The sequence below is a fragment of the Sus scrofa genome, chromosome 7, assembly GCF_054392235.1.
Source record: "Sus scrofa isolate SSC_HxYL_T2T_F1_AM1 chromosome 7, Sscrofa_HxYL_maternal_Yorkshire_Landrace_v2.0, whole genome shotgun sequence".
NCBI lineage: Eukaryota > Metazoa > Chordata > Mammalia > Artiodactyla > Suidae > Sus > Sus scrofa.
This window is the reverse complement of record NC_139389.1, coordinates 85,186,933-85,209,532: the sequence shown is the minus strand read 5'-3', so window position 1 is coordinate 85,209,532 and position 22,600 is coordinate 85,186,933. Positions and strand designations below refer to the sequence as shown.

The 22,600-nt window shown below is 44.8% G+C and overlaps 2 protein-coding genes across 23 annotated transcripts in view; both read left to right on the top strand.

Annotated features, from left to right (window-relative positions):
- Positions 1-22,600, top strand: part of LOC102166266 (uncharacterized) — a 565,109-nt gene that overhangs the window by 351,940 nt on the left and 190,569 nt on the right.
- The window catches only part of LOC102160313 (T cell receptor delta constant), a 660,440-nt gene that overhangs the window by 530,414 nt on the left and 107,426 nt on the right, over positions 1-22,600 (top strand). Inside the window, exons 1-2 of one of the 22 annotated variants that reach the window (XM_084969266.1) lie at positions 11,044-11,152; positions 11,317-11,616. The exons of 20 other annotated variants lie outside the window; for them this stretch is intronic. In XM_084969266.1, coding sequence (XP_084825392.1) covers positions 11,107-11,152; positions 11,317-11,616 — 346 coding nt within the window. In that variant the 5' untranslated portion in view covers positions 11,044-11,106. Of the gene's footprint in view, positions 1-11,043; positions 11,153-11,316; positions 11,625-22,600 lie in introns of those variants that run through there. One more of the 22 variants, XM_084969269.1, reaches the window with a different exon arrangement.

Here is a 22,600-nt window from a genome sequence, read left to right as displayed (position 1 = left end):
TATTCTTTTTCACATTTTTTTCTTATAGGTTATTACAAAATACTGAGGGTAGTTCCTAGTGACATATATAGTAGGTCCCTGTTTGTTATCTATATATATTCTATATATAGTAGTGTGTATATGGGTTTTTTTTTTCTATTTATGGCTGCACCTGAAGCATATGGAAGTTCCCAGGCTAGGGGTCGAATTAGAGCTACAGCTGACAGCCCATGCCACAGCCACAGCAACGCCAGATCTGAGCCACATCTGCAACTTACACTGCAGCTCATGGCAATGCCAGCTCCTTAACCCACTGAGCAAGGGCAGGGATCAAATCCGCATTCTCATGGATACCAGTCAGGTTCTTAACCCACCGAGCCACAGCGGGAACTCCCAGTGTGTATATGCTAATCCCAAACTTCTAATTTATCCCTCATTCCCTTTCCCCTTTGATAACTGTAAGTTTGTTTTCTATGTCTGTGCAACCCTGGTTATTAATAGATGGATTTGATCTTTCACGCTGCTGTGGCTATGTAGGAAATCTTGGTCAGTCCCTCCAAACCACACACATTGCTTGACTCCCCAGGAAGATGATGACCCTACTTTACCTTGTTGAACACCAAGGACCTCGATAAGGACTGTGGGCCCCAAATGTTGCCAGTGTCAGAGCCAAATCCTTTAATACCTTCACCAGAAATGACCCAGCTGGAAGGGTTCATTCAAAGACCAGCAGCTTGCCTACTGGGCTTCAGAGGACACTGCTGCATGTCAGCTCTACCTTGGCCAGAGCACAGGGGCAGTCTCTTGAAAATCAGTTCCCTAGGAAGTCTGCCTTTTGCTCAGGCATATAGACCTTCCTGAAGCCTGTAAAATAAAGGGGGGGGGGTGTGATGTGTTTTCTAAAAGGAGACACGTACAGATTGTCGTAGCACTAATCTCTTAAGTCAGACCATGATAAATGCTGGTTAGAGCACAATGCACAGCTGCTCAAAGGAGGGAGAGATTAGTCTGGTTCAGGAGGATCAGGAAAGTCTCCCAGTGGAAGTGATAGTTGAACTGACTTAAAGGAGGAAGGATTTTGACCAGTGGAGGGACCGGAGAAGGACATGGCCAGCAGAAGGAGAGCAGCCTAAGCAATTCAGGGAGGTGGCTAGGACTATGCCGGGAGAACAGCACCCATTCTGTGGGAATGAGTCCACACAGGCTGGGACAGAGCCATGGCCACTGTGGTAAGGTGTGGCCTGATGGGGAAAGACTGGCAAACCAGGCTAAAGGTTTTGGATTCTGTCCCACAAGAAGTGGGAAGAAATCAGAGATACACAAAAGGAAATTGCTTAGAAAGTGTTTTAGGAGTTCCCATCATGACTCGGCAGAAACGAATCTGACTAGCATCCATAAGGATGCAGGTTCAATTCCTGGCCTCACTCAGTGGGTTAAGGATCTGGCACTGCCATGATCTGTGGTGTAGGTCACATGCATGGCTCGGATCCCGCTTTGCTGTGGCTGTAGCGTAGGCCAGTGGCTACAGCTCAAACGGAACCCCCTAGCGTGGGAACCTCCATATGCCTTGGATACAGCCGTCAAAGGACAAAAAAAGGGGGGGGGTATTAGAAAGATCACTGTGGATGGGAAGATTAGCTCTGAGACCCAAAGGGGTTGGATCAGATATAAAGTTCACGTGAAAGCTGAGGTGGACCATAGGAAGGATCAAAAATAAGGACCTGGAAAGAGGAAGCAGATTTAAAAGACACTTAATAAAAGCAAAGGGATGATGTATGAGGGGTGAAGGAGAAGAGAGGGATGGCCTCTTTCTGGCATCCTGGTAGTATGCTGCTGGAAGATTCTCTAGTTTCCTTGCTTCAAGTCTTTGCCATCAAAAATTAATTCTTACATGACAGAATTTCAGGTACCAATAAAGAATATTTGGAGTCAGGGGGGTTTCTGCACCCTCAAAACCCGCTATGTAATTGACTGCCCACCCCTCTGATTTATGAATTCAGCGGGTGAAGGAACACCCAACTACCGTGCCTGAAACCACTGGATTACTGTGATCTTTTCTCCTCTCCCTTCAGGTTGGTATAAGGAGACCCAGATGCAGGGAAAGTCCGTCATAAGTTCTTGGCTTTCTCATCCAGTTAGGACCCCTTTCCAGTAAAGTGGCTTTGGATAGGACATACCTCCTCCCCAGGAGTCTTTGGTGAGCCTCTCTAGGGCAACCACACTGCACACATACATCTCCCCAGTTAGCTTCACTGCCCCAAATATTATCCACTCTGCTGGGGCCACACCTATGGAGGACCCCCTAGCCACCCTGTCACAGCACCTGCTCTGGCACGGACACACCCTCAGCCATGCCACCAGTCTTCCATCTCTGCATGTCTATGTGTGTCTATGTGGCCACAGCTGTCCACAGCTCACTCCTATGTAACCCTAAGTCCAGGTGTCCTGGGGTGTCTCCTTATCTCTTTGTCCATTGTCCTATTATCCCTTTAAAGTTCTTCATGGGAGTACCTTGCAGAAAGAAGAGTTGTCTTGGAAAAAAAAGAGGGGAAAAGAGATGAAAGAAGGTAGACACAGAGGTGAGAGTCAAGGCTTTGAGGAAAGCAATAAAAGAGAAAGAATCCTTGACCTCCATTAGCCCTGACTCTCAAAATAAGATTGGCCCTAAAGATAGCTTATTATTTATCCCAAATTAAAATTTCCTGGCTCTGCAGTCATTGTGTACACAATGAAAAGGAAAACATCACTCAAAAGATACCGTTATCCTCACAGTGGGAACAATCACAGCCAAGCTAATACTGCTCCAAGAATAGAAAGAAAATAGTGTTAAGTCAGGAACTTCAAAACTTTAGATTGTCAACAAACAGAATGATTTCTTGAATGGGGTATGGTTATAAAGGAAGGTAGGCAGAAAAGGAACCCACTAACTCTGGGATGGGGCACGAGTTGACAGGGGAAGTTTCAGTCTGTTCTCCTTCAGGACAAGGTAACAACCAGCTGGGAGAAAACTCTGCCTGGGTTTGTGCAAACCCCAGAAGCCCCTTTACCCACCCCTGCCCAGCTTCATAGATCATCTTTCCCTTTTTCTTGTCTGAAGTTAAACATCATCACCAGACTTTAAACTTCATATTGGCAGAAATTTTGGTAGGTTTTTCGTTCCATTGCATGCTCAGCAGTCAGCAGAAAACTTTGTATATGTTTGGCACTCAATACATATTTGCCAAATGATTTAATGACTGATTAGTCAATTCATTAAAAATGAACAAACTACTCCCTTCCTCTCTGGCTTCTGAAGAGCAAGTTCCAGAATGAGAAATTTTCAGATGGGCAACAAAAGCCAAAGTGCATCCAGGAAATGTCTTCCTACCTGTCCTCATCCTCTGTGCACCTTAGCTTCCTGAAACTCAGGAACAAGGACCCAAGAGATCATGATCCACCAAATGTCTTTCAACAAAAGACTCTGTCCCTGGTTGTTTCCTTTCAGAGAATAACCCTCTTGGGGCTGATAAGGGAATGGCGCCATATGCAAAAACAGACCCGTAGTGGCAGAGGGGCAACGGGGCCTCCTCTGAAGGGGCCTGTTGGATTTCTGCCTTTAAACAAACCTGAGTCGTCTCTTGATAGTGAAGCACCAACCACCCCTGAGGACCTCTTTCTTTTATGGCTGCAGCAATGAAGCAGCCACATGGCTGTTGCAGATAAGGTGGCCCACGTGCATTGTGCATGCAAAGCAGGTTTTGAGAGGTAAACAGCACTATGATCTGCAGCCAAGCCAGGTACTAGCTGCTCTGCATTGTGCTTTCCTTCCTCTGTAACTGACTCCCAGGTAAACGGGTGCAATCTCCCACCACTTCTCATTTTTCATTTCCTATCCTTTTTCCCTTCTCCAGGTGGCTCCTATAAGACTGAAGTTATAGGAGTTCCCATCATGGCGCAGTGGTTAATGAATCCGACTAGGAACCATGAGGTTGTGGGTTCGATCCCTGGCCTTGCTTAGTGGGTTAAGGATCTGGCGTTGCCATGAGCTGTGGTGTAGGTTGCAGACGCGGCTCAGATCCCATGTTGCTATGGCTCTGGCGTAGGCCAATGGCTATGGCTCCAATTCGACCCCTAGCCTGGGAACCTCCATATGCTGCGGGAGAGGCCCAAGAAATGGCAAAAAGACAAAAAAAAAAAAAAAAAAAAAAAAAGACTGAAGTGATACCATTTCAAACAGAGCCACAGTGATTGGGACAGATGTGAAGTTTCAATGCCAATATAACATTCCTGATGGGAATTATGACTCTGTGCACTGCTATCTGAAGAGATTAACAAGGCTCACTTCTACCTGCCATGGCTTCCAAGGCACCCTGGAATTGGGTTGGTACCAATTGTCTGTGGACACAGAGTTGTCCTCCAGTGCCTTACCCTTAAGCACAAAGAGCCAAGAGACAAAGCTGTTTATACCATGCACCTCAGGCACCATGATGGGCAAAAGCTGTAAGCCTCAAGCAAGCTCACCACAGAAAATTCAGAGGGTCATTCACCAAGCAGAGGGTGTTCAGTGTCATCTTGAACTCCTCCCACTCATCCATCAATTCATCCATTCAGAACTAAGGGGAGGCTTATTGTTTACAAATTGATATTCTAAGTGCTATGGGTACACGCAGATTATAAAACAAGCACTTCTGAAATAATAAAATGTATTCAGCAAGTAACACCTCCACACATTTGTCTTGCTAGACCCTGAGGAGTGAAAATTAAATCCTGTTAAATTACTTGAATCTTTGATCTGACAAATGAAAGTACAGTCTCTGATACCCAGGGTGACCAATGAATTGGACAGACATAAAAAAAAATCAAAACAACAATGGACATCTTAATCACAGACCCTTGAAAACCTAACATTTCTAAAAGCCCCCAAAAGTAAATATCTATCTATAAAATACTAATAAATTAAATATATAGATAATAAATAGATAGATAGAGGTGGACATAGAGTAGATAGTATAGTACCAATAATTGAGCTCAAGTTCAGAGTCAGAAGCCAGACTTCTTGATTTTTGGGGTCCCAGATCTTTCACTTTACTGACTCACCAGCTATATGACCTTGGGCAAGTTATTTTTTGCCTTGTTTCCCTCATCTATAAAATGGTGATAGCAAAGAGTTCCCATAGTAACTCAGTGTGTTAAGAACCTGATTAGTATCCATGAGGATGCAGGTTCAATCCCTGGCCTCGCTCAGTGGGTTAAGGATTGGGTATTGCCATGAGTTGCAGTGTAGGTCGCAGATGCAGCTCAGGGCTGGCATTGCTGTGGCTGTGACGTAGGCTGGCAGCTACAGCTCCAATTAGACCCCTAGCCTGGGAATTTCCATATGCTGCAAGTGCGGCCCTAAAAAGAATTAAACAAAAAATAGTGATAGCAATAATACCTACTTTAGAGGATTGTTGCAAGAATTAAGTGAACTGTTGCATATAATGCACTTAGAGCAGCCCTTGGTCCAGAGGAAGCACAGGAATCACTAGGTGCTGTTGCTCTGGATGGTGATGCAATAATGCTGATGACCATGCATATCCACGCCCCTACCTTTGGGCTGGCTTGGGCCTTTAGGAACTCGATAAGAAATAAATCAATCTTTTGAACAATGAAATATTTTCTTATTCATCAGCATCCCATGATAATTAGTAAGAACTAAATATCAATGGGAAGTCACAGAAATACAATTCAAAAGAACTGCAGGACTTTTTTCACTGGATACCAATAAATTATCATGGGTTTCCTACATAGAAAGAAATAAAATCAGAGGAAAGTAAGACTTCAGGAGCTATTAAAATAAAACAGTAGCCCTACCCATTAAAGAGATAGTGGAATAATTTATAAATCTAGAGCCAGAAATAAAATTGAGGTTGTTTATATACATAGTCACAAATAAGGAATTAGTTCTATCAACATAATACACATGACCTGGAAGATTTCCAGTGTCCGAAAAGAGTAGAAATTAAATCAGGAGTTCCCTCTGTGGCTCAGTGGTTAACAAACCCGACTAGGATCCATGAGGACGCAGGTTTGATCCCTGGCCTTGCTCAGTGGGTAAGAGATCTTGCATTGCCGTGAGCTGTTCTGTAGGTCGAAGATGCGGCTAGGATCCTGAGTTGCTGTGGCTGTGGTGTAGGCCAGCAGCTATAGCTCCGATTCCACCACTGTCCTGGGAACTTCCATATGCCGACGGTGCAGCCCTAAAAAGAAAAAAAAGAGAAATTAAATCAAAGTACTCTTGACCTTATGCCTTCCTAAGAAACTGTCAAGTGAAGATCTTTCCAAGATTCCAGAAGTGCACAGACTCTGCAAAGACACATCCACATTGGTTGCCTTTTATTCAAGGAACCACCCTTGGAAACTCCTTGGTATGAACCACTGAGCTAAGACCTGGAATTAGGCCTGTTATTGCTATTTTCTTTTCGAAGATGCTGGGTCTCCTGCTGCTTCAGATCTTGCTTTTATTCATCAGTGGAAACACTAATCCCCTGCTGTCTTGCTGACTTTCTCAGTTGCAGCCAACATATGGGCTCATCAGCACCAGTGCCCCCAAGAGCAGCCCTTCCAGTGCACAGAATCACACAAAACAAGCGGCTTTTTTCTTGGGATAAAAGAACTGGAGAGGGACCCTTTGCAAAATCTGGTTTTGGAAATTAGATATCAGAGTCTTAACCCTGATGGGGTGGGTGAGTTACTTTCTTTCTAGGTTTTCTCCTCCTTGGGGTCCCATGGGCTTCTTTGTGACACATTTCCAGAACCACTGCATGATAAAGAGGAAGCCTCTTGTTTTCTAAAGAACACTTACCACTGTAGTAACTCTGCTGTATTCTCAACCAGTAAAAAACAGTTCAGTAATTCCTCCCCAGAGCCAAAGATCAAAGGCCAATGCCATGGCAGCTGCAGTAGGTAAATGGGAGATTCTATGTGATTCTGTCACCCAGATCCCTGATTCTGCCATACTAACAGCCTCAGCATGAGAAATAATCTTTCTTCCTTTCCCACTACTAACAAACAAAGGTAGAGAAGAGTTTGGATAAAGAAGAAAGTTATTAGAGAACTGTGCCTTGAAGATGAGCACTGCCCAAGGGTGGGTTTCCTGTAGGAACTGAAATGAAAACTGTGACGGAGCTGTTGGCATTCTTGAGAGTATCTGTTCCAACCACTTCATCATCTGACCGGAAGCCCTCTCATCTCCCCATGTGATCCTGAAAGAAAAGGTGAACAAGAAGGTAAAACTATTGAACAAATTTGCATCAAGTATCCATAAGTCTCAGACTATAGACTTGGCATGGCTCATCTTTTTTAAATTCGACAATATATATTGTCTACTACGTGCCAGATGCCATCCTAAGAGCCAAGGATACCAAGGCAAGTCACACCAGCTTTCTGGAGTTCATGCTACAGCGGGGCTTGCAGACTAACAGAGGAACCAAATCAGACACAAGTGAAAGCAAGAGAAGCACTTGGTTGGAATGTTCGTGGAGTGTCCCGGAAGGAAGGTACAGACTGGAATTAGGACCTGTAGATTTCCAATGCATTGGGTGATGGGAGCCGGAAAAACATCTTAAAGGAGCTGAACTGAGACTAAATACAGAAAAGCTTATTTCTTTACATCGCAAGGTCCCAAGTCAGCAACAGAAGCAGAATTACAACTCTAAAAAGCCCCCACTTGCCATTACGCTGTTTCGCTTCGCAGCTGCTTCTTTCAGCGCCACACAGCTGGGAGAGTGAGTCACAGATGGAATATTGGCAGCCAAAATCTTTTTTAGAGACAAATGACACTGTGATTTTCCTTGACACCCATTGAAATTCCTCACTCATTTCCAAAAATATCTTCTGTTTGCTTTAAAACATCCAGTGGGGCCCAGACATTTCAGGAAAAACAAATCAGAGAAACAAAGTAATCCCAGCCATCTGAATATTCTGAGCCCGGATCTGTCAGATGGAGAAGAACCACTTACTGACTGAAGGCTGTCCTGGGACACCAGGCAGCTGAGATCCCAAGCAAGGGACACAGACATGAAGTCTCCTCTCTCTTTTCTTTCATCCCCATTCTGTTCTTCAGCTGCTTGTCCAACCAGCCAGTGCCAGAGCAGAGAATCCAGAGGCGGAGATAGCAGCTTGAAACAGGGCAAGGAGCAGATGACAGTCACACCTGAACGGAGACAAATCCTGGGCAAACATCTGAGGCTGCCTTCACTGGTAGTAACACTTTATGTGAGAAGTTTGAGGCTCCTGAGTAAGAGAAAAAGCAAGGAGAAGGCTTTCCTTCACTAAGTGTGTCTCTTTTTTTCATCCAAAGAACCCAAAGGGGGTAAGAGTAGACGTATTTGCAAATCAAAAGCAAAGTAGATCCTGAAACTTCAATCAGAGAGAAAAATCAGAAGTTCAGGCACTCTCTCATACTGATATTCCAGTCATCCTGTGGATGTTTGATACTAAAGACTCAGAGGGGCAGGGGTTCCCACTGTGGCTAGTGGGTTAAGAACCCGACCTAGTGTTTGTGAGGATGCAGTGTTTGATCCCTGGTCTTGCTCAGTGGGTTAAAGGATCTGGTGTTTCTATGGCTGTAGAGTAGGCCAACAGCTGCAACTCAGATTCATCCCTAGTCTGGGAACTTCCATATGCCTCAAGTGCGCCCATTAAAAAAAAAAAAAAAAAAAAGATTCAGGGGTGCAGAGGCCATCAGAGAGAGGCCACTAGGCTTGGGCACAGCATATCCAGGATGAGTTGATTTAATTGACCCTGACCCTGGGGTCTTTTTGTTTCTTCAAGTCCTCCTATTGTTTCTTATTCCAAGTTGGACAAAGAAGACTGGGGCTCCAGCTCATCTGAGGCTTCCATCCTTAGCTGTCAGAGATAATCCTTTGCCGGAAGGAACAGAAGTTACTGACACTGCCCATTTCAATCTGATCCGGCTCTTTCCAGCTCATCCACTCACCCTCTCAGAGTCCTGTGGACAGCCTAACATAACTCAGCCAATACCTCCTTCCCTCACAGGAATTTCTGTGGCAGGCTTGGAATTCCAAGCTATCTCCCCTGGTGACTGTGGCTTAGGTGGGAGCTCTGACTAGGTCACTAACCCAACCATGACAGAGCAGAAGAGATGAGGCAAAGAAACCAACATCTGTGGTGGCCCCCTCAGTGTGTGCCAGGCACAGGGATAAATGCTTCTCATGAGTTCTCTCATTCCAGCCTCACAGCATCCCCCCAAGGTAGTTACCCTATTTGCCGATGAGGAACTCAAGACTCAGAGGTGTAGCTTGCTCAGCTACTGATAAGTAGCAAAACAAGATTCAAAACTCAGAACTGGGAGTTCCCCTTGTGGCTCAGCAGGTTAAGAATCTGACGTACTGTCCATGAGGATGCTGGTTTGACCCCTGACCTCACTCAAAGGGTTAAGCATCTGGCATTGCCACAAACTGTGGCGTAGGTTGCAGATGTGGCACAGATCCAGCATGGCTGTAGCTGTGGCATAGGCTGACACCTGCAGCTCAGATTCAACCCCTAGCCCAGGAACTTCCATATGCCACAGGTGCAGCCATTCAAAGGAAAAAAATTAAAATGTTTAAAAATTAAAAAAAAAAAATCAGAGCTGTAAGACCTGCCAAGCTGGTGCTCCTTTTATATATAGATAATGCAGCTAATGATCCCACCTAAGCAGCCACAGAGATATCAGAATGTAGCCACAAGCAATTACAAGCAGGCTGTGGTTGGGCAGGGGCTATCCTGCTGCTGCAGAGGATCCCACCTCTCCCCACACCTAGAACAATGGGCAGAAGACCTGGCTTCCCCAGCTTTGGGCTTGGGTTGCTGGGAACTTCTCCCCTAATCCCAGCCATCACTAGGCGAGCAATCCTCCAGCCTCCTTGAGTCAGGAGGCCCCAGACAGAAATCCTTCTTGGACCAGCAACTATCTGCCAAGCTCCTAATATTGATATGCTCTCTACTAGTCACTGAGAGTGCAAATTCAAAGATATGTCTCTGTTCTAATTTTAAAGTCCAATGCAAATAACAAACAGATTATCACCTAGTTATAACAGAGGTGACAAGTGCCATGACTCAACAAGTTCAAGGAGCCTGGGTGGGGTGGGGGGTGGGGGGCACCTCCCTCGGGTAAGGTAGGGAGGCAGGGCAAAGGAAGGCAAGGCTCTTCCAGGAAGAAGGAAGGGGTAGCCAGTGCAAAAGCTGAGTGTATGAGGACTATAACATGTCTACGAAACTGCAAGTATTTTTGTGCAGCTGAAGTACTAAGTGCAAGTGGAGAAGTGGCCAAAAGTGAGACTGAAGAGGAAAGCAGATAAGCAGATTGTATGACCATGACATAGATCTTCACATTCCAACAAAAGCCAAAGGGAGTGACTACAGGAGTTTCAGCAGAGGTGACCTGATCCCCTTTGGTCTGAAGAAAAATCAGTGTGATGCCAGCATGGAGAATGGATGAAGGGGGGCGCGGGTAGCCTGGAGCAGGAAGACTTCTTGGAACAATAGGTCTACAGCCTATTAGGTATAGCAATAGCTCGCAACAGGGGAAGAACGCTCAGACTGAGGCAGTGGTGGCAGCAGCCAGAGGGGACAGATGGGACCAGCACAGCAAGGGTCTGGAGGCAGAATGACCGTAAGGGGCAGGTTGGTTCACCCCTGCACATCCACCCACCCCTCTCCCCCACCCCTTGAAGCTTTCTCTTGGGAATGCCCCCCAGACAGAACCCTCCTCCACTCTCACAGCTCAGTTCAGGCAAAAGCAGCTCTTTGCTCAGTGCTCCTAGAGCACTTTGGATGTACGTTTTTTCATAGCACTTCACACCCCCTTACAACTGCCCTGTGTCTGTCTCCCACAGAAGCCGAGCTCTCCGAAAGCAGAACTTTATGTTACATCTTTATGTCAGAAGTTCACTTTTGAGTCTCTCAAAGAGTATCTGGCCCGAAATAGGTAGTTAGCACGTGTTTGTTGAATAAACAGCCTAACCTATGACCTTGCTGTCTCTGAGGAAATGACAAACACCCAACCACCCTTATAAGGGACAGAACTTCCCAGGGGCAGACAGCAGCTGATCTGCAGAGTGGCGGCCAGGGGACCAGCACACCACAGAGTCACCCCGTGAAGCCATGCTGTGGACCTGTCGTCTCATCTATCTCGCCATCTTCTGCGCAGGTAAGACAAGCCACTGGGCCTTTTGTGCTTAGGAAAATGTGTGGTAGGAAATTTTGGGGGCAGGGGTAAGGGGGAGGATTGTTAAGCACGGCTCTGACACCCCCCTCCTCCTGGGGTGGAGGGAGCTCTCCAAGGCCTCTCTAACTTTGGGCTTTCCCTCTCAGGGGTCTCTTTGGATGTCATTTTGGAACCAGAGACCAAAACTCTGACTGTTCTCCTTGGGGAGCCTGTCACCTTCCGTTGCAACGTAACTGGAGGGGACTTGAAGAACTATCAGGGGAGCTGGTATAAGAAGAATGAAGATCACTCGCTGACTTTAGTATACAGACTAAATAGTTCTAATGAAAATGTAAGAAGTCATTTCAAAGGGAAAATAGATACCTTAAAAAGTCAATACATCCTCGACATTGAAAAAGCAACAACAAAAGACGCTGGGACTTACCACTGTGCTTCTGACACCCACAGCGCTGCAGTCCTGTTTCTGACCGCCTTAAATCCCCCCAGTCAAAGGGGAAGTGGCAGATCCAACTAGAGCCCACCCAAAACGAGCACCACCCTTGAGGTGAGACCACTTGATAATCTCAACGGTAACATCTGATAAGAGCATCAGGAGCTGAGTTGGGGCAAGGGCTTTATCTTTGAGGTTGGTTGAGAGGGGCCTTTTTATCAGCCAAAGAGGGCAGCAGAGAAGGCTGTTAGGTCTTTTGTGGGGGGAGACCAAGGAGACCCTGCTCCTGTCTCTCACAGACTCCTGAGAAAGACTGGGGAAAAAACCCCACAAAAACAAACAAACAAAAAAAAACAGCCTTCAATACTGACAAGGTCCTCTCATTGTGGAGAGGCTGGGATGAGCAGCATTTCTCCTACAGGAAGTGCAGTAATTGATTTCAGAGTCTTTGTCATGAAAGTGTTGGCGTATGTAAACTAGATAAAGCAAGGATGGGTTTCCATTGCCAACCTGATCAAAATTTCCAAAGTGATCTGAGAGAGCTTTCACTCTTAGTCTGTGATGAGGGATGACTGGAGTCATTTTCGGAAATGCTCCTATAACTATTTCAAGGATTGAATGTTTTGTATCTTCCCTTAGCGACAGAGGCGCTCTGGGGACCCACGGGGATGGCAGAGAGGGATACACGCGGGCTTCCTTTATGTCGGTTGCCCAGAGAGATTTTAGAAACAAATACTTGCGGCAATGTGGGATTTCTGAGTTGGTCATGAATCAACTGAATAAAAAAAAAAATAGATCCCCAAGTGCCACGTTGAAATGGGGGAGCCAAAAGTGTCTGTGACTTCAGGGAGCCAAGCCCTGAGGCACCACTGAGCTGAATGATGGCAGGAGGGCTTAAAGACACAAACACTGACTAATCATCTGAGGGAGTGCTTTCATTCTCTTGGCTTTAGTAGCCGACTCTTTGTTTTTTCGGCTCCAATGTCTATGTCTGGAATCCTCCCTCCACATTAGGCCATTTGCAGCAACATGGGTGGACCTAGAGATTATCAGACTAAATGCAGTTAACCAGACAAAGACAAATATCATATGATGTTGCTTATATGTGGAAACTAACATGCATAGGTATACGTATATACACACAGACACACACTCACACATACATATACACGAACGAACTTATTTCCAAAACAGAAAAAGACTCACAGACATAAAAAACAAACTTATGTTTACCGAAGGGGAAAGAGGGTGGAGGAAGGATAAACTGAGAGGTCAGGATTAACACAGACACCCTCCTATATATAAAATAGATAAATAAGGACCTACTGTATAGGGAGCTATACTCAATTATTTTGTAATAACCCATAAGAGATAAGACCCTGAAAAAAATGCAGGATCCCATGTACCTCCCTAGATCTACTGAATCAGAATCTGCATTTTATTAAGATTTCCAGAACCTGCATTTTATTAAGATTCCCTAAGATTTAATGCATATTAAAGTTTGAGAACCACAGGTCTCGGGAACCATTGTTATTGAAAAATTTCATGGAAGTGGAGAAATATAAATCAGGTTTTCACCAATGTCACCCAAGAATCTATATTTGTAAAAAGCTCCTGAAGAGACTCTGATGTGCAGCCAGGTGTGAGGCTCAAAATAAGCAATCAGTCATCCCCAAATCAGGTTGCAGATTATTTGTGTTACTAATATAATAAATATTCCCATTGAGGTGCTGCCGTGTCCTTGTATGCTCCTTGGAAGGAGGTATTACATAAATTCTAGATATGACCATTTCTCATTCATCCACAAGCAGATCAGGAAGCGAATTTATATTTATTGAGTCAGTATACTCTCTACCACACCATGTGACCTTCCTGACTTACCCACCACAACCCAGTACTTTGTGCCACACACCTTCAACTCAAGATCAAAGCAAAAAAGAGAAGCGTGAATCATTAGTGTCTGATTAAGTCTGATCAGGAAGAAGAGGGATAGGAGGTGAGAACATGTGTCTCTAGTTGTCCATTTCTCTTGCAGGATGGATGAGAGCATGAAATTCTGGCCCATGCGGGGCTGGAGTCACTCAGAACCTGAGAAAGACATGGGATGAGCATGAAAAACAGAACCTGGGGCCAAGGAAAAGGGACATTTGGGAGGAAAGCAACCTGATTGCCTAAAAACAATCTGAGAGACTCTGGGCACAAAACAATGAAAAAAGAAACCAAAAAAGAATTAAAATCAGAGTTTCCTTGTGTCTCAGTGGGTTAAGAATCCAACTAGTATCTGTGAGGATTTGGGTTTGACCCCTTGCTTCATTCAGTGACTTAAGGGTCCAGCAGCCCATGTCAAAGATGCAGCTTGGATCTGCTGTGGTGGCTGTGGCATAGGCTGGCAGTGGCAGCTCTGATTTGACCCCTAACCCAGGAACTTCCATATGCCACAAGAACAGCCCTAAAAAAAAAAAAAAATTAAAATTAAAGACCTGGAAAACTTCCCTGAGCTTACCAGGAGGTAGATGAGAAAGTCTTTTACATAATACCTGAAGCCTCAGACTTGGGTGGAGATAGGGCCACCAAAGGCTCTAGCATCATGTGGACATGGACCAAGCGTTTGTGCAGAAATCCCAGGGCCAAATGAATGACATGAATGTCAGCAAATATTTTTGTACTGTCCTTGTTCTTTCCCACTGCATTGGTAAAGGCAATTGAGGATTGACTAAATTCACATTATTGTCATTCTCATTGTCCTGCTTTCTGTGACTTTTATCCAGCATGAAAAGGGCTTACTTGAAAGAGTTCAGAGCAGTGAAGCGTGGTCCCAGAGAGTGTCGGTCTATCCTCTTAAAAAGCCTTTGAGATGAATTATCAGGGCATGATAATAGGCATGCCTCTTCTGCCAGACTCCCAAGCAGAGGAGTCCCTAGGCATTCTGTGTGGCTAGAAGTGGAAGATGTGACTGTTCAAAGGGAGCTAGAATGGACCTTGTGTCCAGGAACAGTGTTATCGTCTGGCTGCACTTAGAAACAAGTCATTCAACGTCACGGAACATGGTATATGGAGTGAGAGGCAGGAACAAAGAAGGGAATCAGAGTACACATCTTCCTCTGCATCCGACAGCCAAGGGAGAGAATGTCATTTCTATCACAATGTGTCCCAACCTTGAAGAAGTTACTTGTGACAGCATCCTGAAAGTGCCCGGGGAGAATATGGGAAGGGTTCAAGTAAGGAAAAGGACACAAGGAAATCTGAGCTGTGACCTTTATTCTGAACAATTAAGAATTTAAAGAGAAAATTAGAATCATTTAGTTTGAAAGCCAGAAGGGATCTTAAAGGTCGAGCGAATCCCTCCATCCAATTTACATGTTCATTCATTATTAAGTAAATGATCATCCATCTTGATTCAAGTATTTTCTTTTCTTTTCCTTTCTCTTTGCTTTTTAGAGCTGCATGAGCGGCATATGGACCCCCAGGCTAGGGGTCCAATGTGAGCTACAGCTGACGGCCTATCCCAGAGTCAAAGCAATGCCAGATCTGAGCTGTGTCTGTGATCTACACCACAGCCCATGGCAATGCCGGATCCTAAACCCACTGAGCGAGGCCAGGGATCGAACCTGCCACCTCACGGTTCCTAGTTGGATTCATTTCCACTGTGCCACCGCAGGAACTCCCTCAAGTATTTTCAATGATAGTTCTTGCATTTAAAAATCACTTCTTATACCAGGGAAGTCTGCTTCCCTAGAATTTCATATGGTGTGCTTCTGGAGCAACACAGACTAAATTCTACTCTCATATATTCAAATAATTGAAGAAAACTATCATATCCAACCTTCAAGCCCTCATTTCTTTATACCAAATACTGTCCATCAATTCTCATGACTCTCTCATAAGTTTTGAACTCCTTCAAGAAAAGAATCCAGGTCCAATATATTTTTCTGTTCCATACAATTCTCAATACTAGGATAAGCATATAGCTGGTAGTCAATAAATCTGAGTTGAGGAGTACCGTCGTGGCTCATTGGCTAACGTATCCGACTAGGAACTATGAGGTTGCGGGTTCGATCCCTGGCCTTGCTCAGTGGGTTGAGGATCGGATGTTGGTGTAAGTTGCAGACTCGACCCGGATACCGAGGTGCTGTGGCTCTGGCATAGGCCAGCAGCTACAACTCCAATTCGACTCCTAGCCTGGGAACCTCCACATGCCGCAGGAGCGGCCTAAGAAAATGGCGAAAAGACAAAAGAAAAAAAAAATGAGTTGAATGTGAATACAGGAATGAATATCTACGTATCCACCCGATACATGTTGAACATGTCCACGTAGGCACTTCAGAGTTATTTCAACTCAACTCCAAGACTTAAGTCAAGATCTTCCTTTTAAAGAGGATCATTTCCAGAGTTCCCGTCGTGGCGCAGTGGTTAGTGAATCCGACTAGGAACCATGAGGTTGCGGGTTCGGTCCCTGCCCTTGCTCAGTGGGTTAACGATCCGGCGTTGCCGTGAGCTGTGGTGTAGATTGCAGACGCGGCTCGGATCCTGCGTTGCTGTGGCTCTGGCATAGGCTGGCGGCTACAGCTCTGATTGGACCCCTAGCCTGGGAACCTCCATATGCCGCAGGAGCGGCCCAAGAAATAGCAAAGACAAAAATAAATAAATAAATAAAATAAAGAGGATCATTTCCTAAGGTTTCCTATCATAGACCATCTCAAATCCATGCATTTCTCTCCAGCCTCCACAACTAACACCTTGGCCCAAACTATCATTTTCTCCTTTGAATCATCTCATTAGCCTTTTGAATAGGCTTGCTGGTCTCTGGGACCTTTTTTTTTTTTCTTTTTCTTTTTCTCTTTGGGGCCGTACCCATGGCACATGGAAGATTCCAGGCTAGGGGTCAAATTGGAGCTACAGCTGCCAGCCTACACCACAGCCACAGCAACGTGGGATCCAAGCCATGTCTGCAACCTACACCACAGCTCGTGGTAATACCAGATCCCCAACACACTGATGGGGGCCAAGGATCAAACCCACATTCTCATGGATACTAGTTAGATTCGTTTTCTGCTGCCTCACAATGGGAACTCCCCAAAGTGATCTTTTCAAAACACAATTATGATCACATCATATCCCTGATTAAAAATCCTTCAATGACTTCCCATTGCTTATATGCAAAAGACCAAAATCCTTAGTGGCTTCTAAGACTCTGCACAGTCTGACCTCTTTTCAGCTCCACTGCCAATACCCCTCATCCCTCTCTCCCTCAGTTCCCACATTCCTGTCAAACAGGCCTTCTTCTAGTTGCTTAAACGCACCAGGTTCCCTCTACCCCAGGGCCTTTGCACATATTGTTCCCTCCTGATGGGATACTTCTTCTGTTTCCTCATCTTTTGAACTCCTACTCATCTTTTGGATCAAAGTTTACACATCAATTCTTGCTGGCTTGAGATGCCCCAGCAAGTTCAGATTTGGTGTTATAAATATGCTTTCATATTATGGTTTGTAGTATATTTCATTAATTTGGTTAATGTCTGGTTTCCCATCAGTCTGTAAGCTCAGAGAGACCAAGGACTCTCTCTGCTCTTGCTTGTCTTAAATCTGACAAGTTGCATAAATGTATTTCTATGAATAATTGAATGACTCTCCCAGACTCCAGAATTTCCCAGAATTTGGCAATCATCACTGACTCTGGGCTGCAGAGGGGTCCCCAAGTCTCGCTGTATTCTCACTTTCAAGTGGTCTTGAAGACACCAAAGTCACCCTGAGTTAGAGACCAAGGGTTGTCAGAAACCAGTGATTTCCACCCATTCTCTAGCTGTCTGACACTATCAAGAGCCCATCTGGGGACACACAGGACAACCAAGAGGGTCCGAGGAGCCTCTGTAGATTGCAGCCAGCTCCCACATAGGGATCTGGGACAGGTAAGCAAAACCCGCCCAGAGAAACTGGCAGCTATGAAGAAATCTGAAGGGCCAATATGATGATTATGTTCCCAGCGACTCCTGGCCTGGCTTATGATGAGTGTTGGGTTTTGGATTGCATGTGGATATTTTCGGAAGCTATGTTATTAACATACACAAGTCTATAATTATGAGGAGGCATATCCTCATCCCTCAAGTATGTACTGAGCACATACAATATTCCTGGTGCTGGGCCACATGCTGAGCGTATAAAAACCACCAGAGCTCAACTCCTGTCCTCAAGGTGCTCTTTCTAGTGCAAGGAAACAGATGAGAAAATAGAGACATTAACAGAGGAAGGAGTGATAAGTATAATGGAAAAGAGTATGTATGTATAACTGAATCACTATGGGGAAGCGTAGAAATTAACACAACATTGTAAGTCAACTATACTCAATTCAATAAAGTAAAAATGTTTTAAAGCAGTTGTGAGAACATAGAGAAGGAAATAATGGCCCAGAGCTGGGACAGACACCTTCCCAGAGGAAGTGATGTGAGTTCCTAGCAGAGAAAACACTTGCTTCCCTGAGGTAATATGCTTGGAGGTTCCTGAAGATGACCCAGGAAGGAAGATGAGAATCCTCGATAGTTAAATAAACACACACACACACACTTTGGCTAGGATGTCTTCAGTTTAAATAAACTGAAGACTGATGGAAAAATACTGTACCTAGTATTACCCATATCTAGTCTGAACCTAGACTAGATACAATCAGTCTCTTTTTGTGAGGAAGCTAATGTCTATCAGAGCTTTCATGGGGGCTCTCTAACCACAGATGTAGCAAATTCCCTGCCAAGCAAAGCTTGGATCTTCCCAAAATGCTGCTGCTGTGCACACCATAAAACAGTCCAGCTAAGGAGTTCCCGTCATGGCTCAGCAGAAACGAATCTGACTAGCATCCATGAGGACACAAGTTCAATCCCTGGCCAATCTCTGTGGGATAAGGATCTGGCATTGCTGTGGCTGTGGTGTAGGCCAAGTAGCTACAGCTCCGATTAGACTCCTAGCCGGGGAACCTCCATATGCCAAGGGTGCAAAAGAGGACCAAAAAAAAAAAAAACCAAAAAACAAAAAACAAAAACAAACAAAAAAACCCCCTAGAACAGACCAGCTAAATGGTAGTGGTAAGGGGTGAGAGATAAGAATTAAGAAAAATAAAGAGGGAGGGGAGAGGGAAAGAGACCATTATTTCCTTGGATAATGGTCACGCCCTTTAACTTTTTGTTCTTATTAAAGAGACCTCCCAAAGCTCTGGGATTTCCCAGCATTTGGTGCTTCGGGGCACTGACCTCTTTCCCATCCTGCTAATGGGAACTGTAAGAAAATCTGGGGAAACTATGAAGCAAGGAACGTGCTCTGGAGGGAGGCAAGCAGTGCCGGGGGATTGGTTATAAACTCCCACTTCTGTGTGCCCTTTGATTTCATTCAGTTTGAAATACCGAGATTTCTTCTCAGATATGCCAGCATCTAGAGTCTACACGAAATCCATAAATCTTTATCTAAGCTGATGGAGGTTTTCATTTCACGGGATTGTTTTTAGTCAGAGCCAAAGTTCAACGTTTCTCCTGTGAAGTATAAAGGATTCAGCTACAAACTGAGCCATTCTGTTTTCTCCTTTTCCTCTGAGGTTGTCTGTCTTCTGGAAGCTCTAGAAAGAAATAACTGTCATATTTAGAGCGGCCTTCCATATTTCCCTCTGTGTAATTAGTCGCCTCTGCTGTGCTAACACCCAGCACCAATATCTCAATAGCATCAGCAATGAACATTTAATTTTTACTTCTGCTTTTACCACAAGTTGGTGGCTACAATGTGTCTGCTAAGTTCTGCTCTCTGCATCCTCACATTCCAGAAACCATAATATGTGTATAGATAAATAACTGGGTCACTTTGCTGTACAGCAGAAATTGACAGAATAGTGTAAATCAGCTATAAAGATAACTCACTATTTGGGACATGCTGTTGTCATGACAGAGGAAGACGAATTAAAGAACTGCTGGCAGACAGTGGGGGTGCTCCTTAGAGCTCATGTCTGCTCAGACATGGCATACATCATGTCCACCCATGTTCACTGGCCTACGCCTTTCCATGGCCATGCCCCAAATCAGCTGAACAGAGACTCATGCCCCTCCCACAAGGCACCACAAGAGACAAAACAATAGGCAAGAATTGATACTCACATAAAGTGGAGGATCAAATACTTACTTTGACTCCACTCACATACTTTGTATCCAACATGGAGAGTTCTTCCCCTTGTCAACTAAAAAGGAATTTTTTCTTCTTAAAAAAACTCTGAGGTGACACTTGCCAAATTGTTCAAATTGTCACTGTCCCTTCAAGATATCCGCAGTTATTAAGCAATTAAGATGGATTCCACAGTCAAATAAGTTTGGCAAATGCTCTAGCTTAATAGCTCTCTCTTAATATTCACAATTCTTTATTAGCATATTACATGCTCTGAGAACTCTTGCTGTAAAAATGCCTACTTAGCCCAGAATTAGGATCAGAGAATTCTTTCTATAATGGCACAACTGTTAGCATCTTATAAGATTCTAGTGGCTAATTCTGCCCTCAAGGATTATGGGAGAATCACCCAATGGATTCTGGCTGTTTCCTCATTTCTGTGTGCCCAGATTGGAGGACCACTAGTAATGAGAGGAGGTAGGCATGAGGCCAGCGGGTCTACACAGGCCCCCAAAAGGAGGTTTGCATTTTTGCTAAGACCAAACTCTGTGTTAGGAATCTGAACATGCTAGTCAGATACTACTCTTTGCCTCCTGAATCACATACAAATGCCTCAGACTGGCTTTAATTCTTCCTTTCTTCATGCAATAAATATATCTTGAGTCCTCCTCTGTGCCAAGTACTGTGCCAGATAGTGAGTATGCAGTGTGAGCAAAATAAACAGGGGCCCTGCCCCCTTTAAGATTAGAGGAAACAGGAAAAAGTCACCACCTCTCGGCAGTGTATTGCACCACTGGCCACCTATTGCTTCTTGAAATGCTTTCCATGCTTAGCTTCCAAGATGCTATACTTGGCTGATGTGTCTGTTATCACTGACCTTACTTTCTCAGTCCCCTTGCTGGCTCTTCTTCTATCATCTAGTTTCTAAATATAGAGTACCAAAGGCCCTTTGCCCAGGTCCCTTTTCCCTTCTGTGTCTCTCACTACATGATCTCATCCACACTCACAGAGTTGAATCCCAAATTTATATCTCCAATGCCAAACTGCCCTCTGAGGAGACAATCTCTTCCCAGTTGAAACACCTTAGCACTTAACGAATCTTGAGTCCTTTCAGGTTTTCTCTCTCTTCCCGTGATTGTTTGGATCCCTCCTTTATGCTCCTCAAGGGCAGGGATGCTTGGTCTGTCTCATCTTCAGTTTCCACAGGGTGTTTGTTGCAAAGTAAGTGTTTAATACATGATTACTGAATTTAATGTTTGAACCGAACTTCTGCTTTAGGGATCACTGAGATAGAGGGCAATGAAACAGAATATTTTACGGAAAGAAGTAATGCCTCTTCTTTCTGTATTTCCTAATGAACAACCTCAGATGAGAGAACATGGCTACATACTTTGACATGAGGAGAACACTTAAATTTAGAGACGCTAAATGGAGCCCACATCATCCCTTGTGGTCATAGGAGCTGCTGCAGAGGTTTTATAAATTGCCTCCATTTCCACGCTCATCTGGCAGTGCTGGCGCGTCACAGCATGGACGACCTATGTGTCATTATAGTGCCCACCTGGGGCCAGTCCCTACTTTGAAATGAAAAGGTAAAAGAAAACAACAAGGCTTTGCCCAAATCTCTCCCACCCAACCAGAGCAGCCCTTCAACAGCATGATGCTGAATCCTCGGTTTAGATTCAGGGCCCTAGATGAGGGCAAAAGTGGAGGACTCTCTGGATCGCAGAAAGATGTTTCACCAGCTACTCTAATAATGGCTTCCAGCAACTTACCTCTGGTCTTTCATCTGAATTTTGATCCTGTTCTTTTCCAAGCTTCTCCCAAGGCCTCTTCTATCCTGCAAAATCAGCTGTCTCATACACCTTCAGAGGAAAAGGGGACTGATGGATCCTAAGAATTGTCTAGAGGACCGCTAAGAGCCTTTTTCTGTACTTGATGATCTGCCTAAGTGGTTTGGGGTCCCTGGTGACCACACAGAGAGATTCTAATTACAATATGCCAGGGCAGAGTTCCTGTCATGGCTCAGTGGTTAAGGTACCCAACTAACGTCCATGAGGACACGGGTTCAATCCCTGGCCTCACTCAGTGGGTTAAGAATCCAGCATTGCCATGAGCTGTGGTGTAGGTGGCAGACGGGGCTTGGACCCCGCGTTGCTGTGACTGTGGTGTAGCCTGGGGGCCAAAGCTCCAATTCGACCCCTAGCCTGGGAACCTCCATATGCTGCTGGTGCAGCCCTGAAAAAGATAAAAAGACAAAAAACAAAAACAAAACAACCCCCCCAAAAAAACCCCAATATGCCAGGGCCCCTTCATGTGTGTTCACAGAGGCTGCCTTTTTCTCATCTTGGTTGCCCTAAAAAAAATTTGTCCTTGGCCTCCGCATGCTTGAAGTTTAGGGTTTAGGCTATCAAAATAAGAGGAAAATTGTCTGGATTACATCTCTTCAGTAAAAATAAACATTTTTAAAACTTCCATGGCATTTCAAACTCTATTTTCTTTTCCTGCTAGTTTCCCTCCCCTATCACACTTCTGTGGACAAACATATACTTTGTGTTATAATATGTATTAGGGGCTGTCTGGACCAACAGTGGCTTTAGGAATCTGTTGGGCATCTGGTACGCTGTTCAGCTGAGTCCCCAACCATGCTGGGAGTCAATGCAAACAGACTGTGAATACAGCCAACAGTTCTCCCCCTGGCACGCTGCAGCCTTTGGGTCACCCAATTCGGGACTTGAGCTGACACTTTTAAAAATAAGGTTTTCTGGAGTTCCCACTGTGGTGCAGTGGATTAAGAAACTTACTGCAAAAGAAAAAAAAAAAAAAAAAAAAAAGGAATCCAACTGCAGCAGCTCCATAGCTGTGGAGGTGAG